This window comes from Myotis lucifugus, unplaced genomic scaffold (genome assembly GCF_000147115.1).
Source record: "Myotis lucifugus unplaced genomic scaffold, Myoluc2.0 scaffold_391, whole genome shotgun sequence".
Classification (NCBI taxonomy): Eukaryota; Metazoa; Chordata; class Mammalia; order Chiroptera; family Vespertilionidae; genus Myotis; species Myotis lucifugus.
In genome coordinates this window covers 941,629-949,464 of record NW_005871439.1, presented here as the reverse complement: position 1 = coordinate 949,464, position 7,836 = coordinate 941,629, and the positions used below count along the sequence as shown (strand labels likewise).

Below are 7,836 nucleotides of genomic sequence, written 5' to 3'. Positions count from 1 at the left end.
TGAATTCTTGTGGGATTCGATATCAGCCAGCTCCCCCCACGCTCACCATTTTTCCCAACGTGGTGTCTAAGAATCCTCAGAGGAACACATTTGTTCAGATCTTTTTTAGCGAATGCACGTTACTATAATGTACTTAGTTACATTTCTAGGTTACTGTTGAATGCATGTTGTGTTAAATTTGCGTTGTGACGTTATATAACGTAGGGGTTGGTTATGGTTGATAGTTGTTGACAACAATGTTGTTTTTGATTTTTAAAAGCCATTCTCGAAGCAAGCTGTGGATCACGTGCAGTATCTTCTGTCCAAGAAGCAAGTGACATCTGCGCTCTTCCAGGTGAGGCGAAAGCGTTTCGCAGTGAGTGCATCTGCTTTGCTTAGCAGTTGGACTTGGTGGCATTTTCTTCCCATGTGTGTAGCTAGCGGAGGACCTGACATATCAGGCCATTCTTATCTGGAGCAGCTTGTCTCCTCATTGAAATGTACTTTTTCGTGTTGTTGTTAATCCTCACCCGAGGATGTTTTCTCCATTGATTTTAGAGAGAGTAGAAGGGAGGGAGGGAGGAAGGGGAAGAGAAAGAAACATTGATGTGAGAGAGACACATCGACTGATTGTCTCCCGTATGTGCCCCGAACGGAATTTCTCTCCTTTCCTTTCAGCCATACATAGAAGAAATCTGTGAAAGTCTTCGAGGCAACATTTTTCAAAAATTTATGGAAAGGTATGAAACTCTCCCCATATATATGTGTGCATGTATGTGTGTGTGTGTACATATATACATATATAAAATCTTTTACTGTGATATTTAACATGTAACATTATAGTATTAGAATAATATATATCTACACTAATAAAAGAGAAACATGCAAATTGGTGTCACTCCGCTACACCCACCAGCCAATCAGAGCGACTATGCAAATCAACCCAACAAAGATGGCGGTTAATTTGCATACGCAGGCGTGGAGCGAAGACTGAAGGCTCCGGCTGGAGTGAAGACTGAAGACTAAAGACTGAAGACTGAAGACTGAAGAGGCTTGGCTTCTCCGCTGCGGCCAGATCAAAGGCCTGGGTCCTGGGTGCCAGAGGAAAATTGGTGCCGGCAGCCAGGGAAAGGAAGGCCTATTGCGCGAATCTTCATGCAGCGGGCTTCTAGTCTACACACACACACACACACACACACACACACACACACGTAAATAAAACCTTGTACTGTGCAAGTGTACCCACTTAACCCAATAAATGCTGTCCTTAAAATGTATGTCAATTTATTTATTCACCAAGTATTTATTGACCATAAACTGTGTACCAGGCTTCGTGTTAGCCTATTTCCTTGATACTTCACATTATAATTTTGATTTGCCAGGAGGGGACAAAATACAATAAAAACTTGTACTTCGTAAGAGCTCCCCACCCCCTTTCGACTTTGAGTTCTTCAGCCTCAAAGTGGTCTAACGTTTAAAGAGGCTGGGGAACCTCGATACTGAAAGCTTCTTATAGGGACACCTTTCCTAACGCAAGCACACGGCTTTCCTCGCCTAATTCATTTGTTTGGACTTTGAAATCGTGTCCCCCAAAGTGGGACAAGCTCGTGCCTGGTTCTAATAGAATTTGAAGGGTGCAGCCAAGTGATGTCTGTGATTGTATGTATCATTAACATACCTACTAGGTGTGTCCCTTGAGCCATGTACGGTTCTGACACATTTCAGAGGCGTCTCTACAGCACTCAGCTCCGGGCAGCCAGTCCTTCCGTGTGGGGAGTACGTTTGTCTGTGGTCACGCACCGCTGGAGTCGGGCTTTCTAACCCGCATCCCCACGCGCTCTGGCTGTGCCTTTCTCCGCACACCCGGCTGCCATCCAGACAATCGCCGTGATGATGCGCCCGCTGCTGGGCCGCCTGCAGCTGGGCCGTGATTGCCCTTTAAGAACAAATGCTGCTTCATGGCAGCGTTGCTCTCCACATGTTCCAGGGATTTAGAAAAGAAACAAGCTTGTGTTGTGGTTCCACTGGAGTTCAAGGGATAATTTTATCCTGGAGCGGAGTCAAGAGTTTGGGAAACGAATATGCATACAAATGATTACACTGTTCTGGGTGGGAGCAGGAACTTGGCCAAAAAGCAGCAGCAGCAGCAGCAGCAAACCGAGGGGATGGGCTGCCGGCTCAGCGCTGACTCCCTGGCTCAGGGCTGACTCCACTGCCGTGTGTCCTCAGGGCTGACCTTTCCCACCTCAGGGTCAGCCCATCTGCTCTGGGATCCTTGGGGTGCAGGGGAGAGATGGGGGTGATCATTTCAATTGGGGAAGAGGCTCAGCCTGCATGTGGTTTTCAAAATCCGACTGCATCAGTCACCTTGACTGCATTTTAGGTGAGCATTTAGAAATTCTGGATTTCCTGAACCATTTACGACTTTGTATAAATGCATTATTTTTAAAGTCAATTAGTTTATTGTTACACCTTTTTGGGTGCTTTTTTTAATGTTAATACATTCTCAAATGAGTACCAAAAAAAAAAAAAAATCCATCTCAGACCAAGCATTTGGTGGTTTGTAATGTGCTACCCCACCCCCACCCCCTTCACCCGCCCCCCCTCCCCGCCCCGTGCCAGCTCTGGACTCCAGTGTAAGAGGAGAGTATGAGTTAGCCCAGCCCCCCACGTGAACTTCACAGCAAATCATCGATTTATAAATACAGCGTACACACCCAGTGTGGTTTTGCCCTTTGCGCTCCCCATACTTAAAAAAAAACGGTTTGAAATCTCAAAAATAGAGTGTTATTTTACCAACCTCATAGAGATGTCAGGAGGATCAACGAAACGCTCGTTAAAAGCCCTTTAGAATTCATGTAAAAAGACGCTGTGTGATGCATGACGCTTTTGATTCTCAATTGATGATCAGCCTCAGAAATATTTTTTAAAGGTCCTGAGAAGGCGTATTAGAGGAAAACCCCAGAGAACTGGATATTTGGTTGCCTTACAGCATGTTATTATAACGCTGGTATGATAATACCTATAACTTGTACTTGATATGAACCCCCGCCCTTGTGCCTTTTCTGTGTCCCTCCTCCCATTTCTTTCTTTCCTTTTTTACTTCATTCCTTCCTTCACTCAAAGAACCCTGAATACTCTGCTTGTGTCTAAGAAATCCTAGCAGGGGCGAGATGAGCCCAGCAGTCAGCAAGAATGTTCTTTGCTTAGATACGTTGCTCAGTAACAAAAAAGTAACCAAAACAATGTATTTATTAAGTAGATATTTTTTTCTTACTTCGTGGGCGGAAGAGCCCTCAGCCAGCAGTTGAGTGGAGTGTGAGAGCACACGCCGCACGATGGCCCACGGCATCTTCCGGGTCTAGTCCGAGGGGGCCTCTCCTACGCCCTCTGTGTCTTTGAGAGGCAGTACATGGTCTGGGTTCAAATCCTGTCCCACCCATTCTCTCACTGTGTGACCTTGGCTGTAAAATGGGTATCAGCATAGTCCTTGCCCAAGGAGTTGCTGGGTTGGGTCAACGAGCCTTTAGAACCTGGCCCATCGGAGTGTTCGCTGCTCTTACAATGATTCGTCAGAGGTAGTTCTTTCGGTCAGTAGCGCCGCACTGTCCAGCACCGTAGCCGCGAGCCGTAGGTAGCTACTGCGCTCTGAAAACGTGCTGGTCTGAGTAAACACGGGCTGTAAGTGCAAAGACCACACCAGGATCAAAGACTTAATAGGAAAACAAGAATGTAGACTTTCTCATTAACTTATGCTGATTACATGTTGAAATAGTCCTTTTTGATATATCCGGTTAAACCAATATATTAGTAAAATTTGATTACACGTGAGTGGCCAGATTATTATGACCACCCCATCAGTACAATGAAGTGAATTCGTTATGCAAATAATAATAATAAAACCTTGAGAGTATTTGCTTAGGAAGTTTTCAATGTTCAGTATTTTTGGAAGTGTCAGTGAAGTACTGATGGGGTGGTCATAATAATCTGGCCGGTCATAATAATCTGACCACTCAGTGTATATGTGGCTTGTGTTACCCTTCTGTCGAACCATGGTGGTTCTGATGAAGACATCCCTGTAGCATCATGACAGTTAAAGGAAACATGATGCCTTTCATGTGAGCCACGAAATAAGGCCCACAGGTGAACGCACTGTGAAAAGAAGTTTAAGAAGACGAACTCTGTTTGAGATGTAAAACAAGTCGGTGCGACGCTAGTTTATCTCCTAACTCTTTCCCTCCTGTCTCTTAATGCGGTTCATTTGATATTTAACTTTCTGGCCACTCTTTGTGTTCTCTTTCAGTGACAAGTTCACTCGATTTTGTCAGTGGAAAAATGTAGAATTAAATATCCATGTGAGTATGGTCTTTTCACTTCCTTTTTTAAAATTAAAAAGTCCCTCTGGCTTCCCTGCGTGAGAAAATACTTGCTTCTGGAGCCTGCTCCCCAGGGTGACACCCTGCCCGAGCAGATGTCCTCACTGCTCTGTGTACGACAGAGCTGCCCTCCCATCCCAGCTGCAAACAAGTTGAATTTTCATTCTCTCTTTTTTTAAAAAAAATATATTTTTATTGATTTCAGAGACGAAGGGAGAGGGAGAACGAGGTAGAAACGTCAGCGATGAGAGAGGATGCCTCCCCCACACCCCACACCGGGGATGGAGTCCCCAACCCAGGCCTGTGCCCTGACCGGGAAAAGAACCGTGACCTCCTGGTTCATAGGTTGATGCTCAACCTCTGAGCCACGCCGGTCGACCTTAATTCTGTTGTTGTTTTTTTTTTTCATATTTCTATAAGCATGTGTTTATTTCTTTAAGAAAGGACATTTGATCACATCTTTTTTAGACCAAAGTTTTACCTTTTTTAAATTTTTTTTTTTAATTTTGAGAATGCTAAGAGCGATCCTCAAACACTGGCTGCTTTCTAACCTGTATTCATTCCCCTGGCTTTCCATCCTCCATTAGCGTTCAAGGTCAGTGATTACAGGATGTAACCTCTGCTGCACTTGGAGAACATGCTTTCTTGCCCAGCCTCTTACTTCCTCCCTCCTCCTTTCCCTTCAGAGGCTTGCAGTTGGGGGAAAAAATTATCAACTGGATTTTTTGGGGTGAAGTTTTTTACTTGAATGGTCCTGTTGGAAGAAGTTATTTTTTTGTTGTTGTTTATTTATTGATTTATTGAACCTCTCCTTTCCATCACATTTCCTGGCAGGATTTAGAAGCATGAGGCAATAACACACATTTAAAAAAATCCCTCTCCTAGCCAGTTTGGCTCAGTAGACAGAGCGTCGGCCCTAGGACTGAAGGGTCCCAGGTTCGATTCCGATCAAGGTTACGTACCTCGGTTGCAGGCTCAATCCCCGGCCCTGTTCCAGGTGTGTGCGGGAGGCAACCAATTGATGTAGCTCTCTCACATCGATGTTTCTCTCTCTGTGTCTCTCCCCCTCCTTACACCCTGTCTGAAAATCAATGGGAAAATGACCTCGGGTGAGGATTAGCCAAAAATAAATAAGTGAATAAAAAAGCCCTTATATCTGCTGTGGATTTTCCTCACGCTCATGCTCCTTCCACCGGCCTGGTGTCTGTGTCCTCATGCCCCTTGTCCCATGTCCTCTCAGCATCAGACATGATCAGACATGAAGCCTGTGGCCAGCTGCCCCTACCTGGCTGCAGAGATGATATTTTAGGGGGTGAGTAGGGGAACTTCTAAGAATCTGACCCTTAGGCTGCCTAGCAGGCCTCTGCTGTTATCCGAGGGCCTCTTCCCATGACCGTAGGATTGTCTGTCTGCCTTGGCACCATCGGGTGCTGTTAAAACTCCGTCTGAAGCAGGGCGTTGCTGACACATCCTGACCAAAAGGAGAAGTGCTCATGAATAAAGCCTCTTTATCTCCTTTGCTCACACTTAGTCTTGCTGCAGGCTCACATGCCCAGCACGAGTCCCCTCTCTCTTCACGGATGTGATCGATAAAAAAAATTCACTTGGCCGGCGTCCGCCGGGTTTTCTGATCATATGGCTCGCTCTCAGGGGAACGCGGATGCCTGGACACGGGCTTATTCTCCCACCACGGCGGTTCCTGGGGTTGCCGCGTGGTTGCCAAACTTCAGGCTTTCAGAGCCGCCCGAGGTTGCTTTGCATTTTGACTAGAAACTTCCCAGACGCTTGTCTTCCGGGCGTGTGTCTTGTAGCCTGAGACGGATGAGGTGGGCACAGCAGTCTCACCCGGGCTCCCACTTCCGTCACCTTCCCGTCTGCCCTCTGTGCTGGGCCTTCGGGGGTGGAGCAGGCAGAGGTTCTAGAAAGCCCTGCCTCCTCCTGCTGCTCCCCTCTGTCCAAGGAGTCAGTCGTGGGAACTGCGGGCCCCTCCCTCAGAACGGCCGCGTTAATAACTTGTGCGTGTCTCGCTTGAAAAAACCCTTCCCATGTCATTTTTATGCGGCCGTTACGTGTCCATTTCGTATTTTGAATTCACAGTTGACCATGAATGATTTCAGCGTACATAGGATCATCGGGCGAGGCGGCTTCGGAGAAGTCTACGGCTGCCGGAAAGCAGACACTGGAAAAATGTAAGTTTTTGACGTTCCTACGTTTTCCCGGGACTATGACGAGGGTTTTGTGCTCGCACCCAAAGACAATCCCTGCACTGACTTTTGGAAGCCCGTGATTCTCGCTCCCGGACTTGTTCTCTCCTAATTAAAGGCCCGCCCACGATTTAGCACATGCAGTTCGGGGCGTCGTAGCATCCAGGCAGCGTGGGTCCCCCAGATGAGGAGCTGGGTACTGTTGAAGAGGGTGGACGCCCTGCTACAAAGGTCAAGGTCTTGGGCCCCATCGCTCATCTCAGTCACTCGTCTCCTGGGAGGTGGACGTGAGTGAGGCAGTTACGTGTGGGACATACGGGTCTTCTAGGGAGTGGATGGGGGAGTTGTGAAGTGTGGGGAACGTATGTTAATATGGAAGCGGTTTAAGTGAACATGTTTCTGAAGGCAAGAGAACGGGCAGGTCTGGTGTGATGGACCCAGACCTCCACGTCTGGTTAAGGGGCAGGCACGGGAGAGCAGTGGGCGAGGCGGGACCGTCTGTGAGGGTGGTGCATGACGTCATTAGTCAGTGTGAGACGGAGGAGTTGAGGTCACCCAGCTCGGTGCCCGCCACCCCCGCTGCCCCCGCATCACCTACGGGGTTGCCGCTCAGCCCCTGCCCGCGTCTGTCCTGGTCCTCCACTTGGCACGTTTCGTATTCTCTGGCGGCTGAAACTTACCTTCACTGGCTTGTGCCCATGGCTCCTCTTCCTGCTGTGGGGCCCTGTGCAGGGTGAAGCTGGTGCCTGGCACCCAGGTGCCTGCCGTCTGGCGTCCTGCGGAGACGGGATCGCGTAGGGATCCCGGGTGTGGGTCTCGGTGCCACACAGCCAGGTCAGATTCGCTTCCGCACTTTCTTGTTGGCTTGGGCAGAGACTGTGCCTCTCTGAGCCTCCACATCCTCGTTTGTAAAGTAGGGATGAAAAAGAGCGCCTGCCTCGTTGCAGAATTAAATGAGACAACACACTGTCAAAACAGAGTCCTGCTATGAAAACTTTCTTTCCCGTCCAGTACTCACCCTGGGGACTTTGATCCTAAACGATACACTTTACTCTTCGCTTATTACATTTCATGAAACGTAGTAGCTTTACTTCATCATCCCAGCGTGTTGAGGTGTTTAGAATATCTAGGCAGTCCCATGATGTTGTAGAAGCACATGCTATCGATTTGTCTCTTTAGACACATTTGCTTTTTCACCTGACTCTCAAAAACTGGCACGGAGTGGAAGGTCTTTCGATTTAGGTTTGTCCGATGCTTTTCCCACAGTTGGATGGGGG

At 47.8% G+C, this 7,836-nt stretch overlaps 1 protein-coding gene across 1 annotated transcript in view; it reads left to right on the top strand.

Moving 5' to 3' along the window:
* The window catches only part of LOC102419138 (beta-adrenergic receptor kinase 2), a 63,854-nt gene that overhangs the window by 27,498 nt on the left and 28,520 nt on the right, over positions 1-7,836 (top strand). Inside the window, exons 5-9 of the mRNA XM_006102008.2 lie at positions 260-334; positions 658-719; positions 4,283-4,334; positions 6,453-6,544; positions 7,292-7,316. Of these exons, the coding sequence (XP_006102070.1) occupies positions 260-334; positions 658-719; positions 4,283-4,334; positions 6,453-6,544; positions 7,292-7,316 (306 nt within the window). The remainder of the gene's footprint in view (positions 1-259; positions 335-657; positions 720-4,282; positions 4,335-6,452; positions 6,545-7,291; positions 7,317-7,836) is intronic.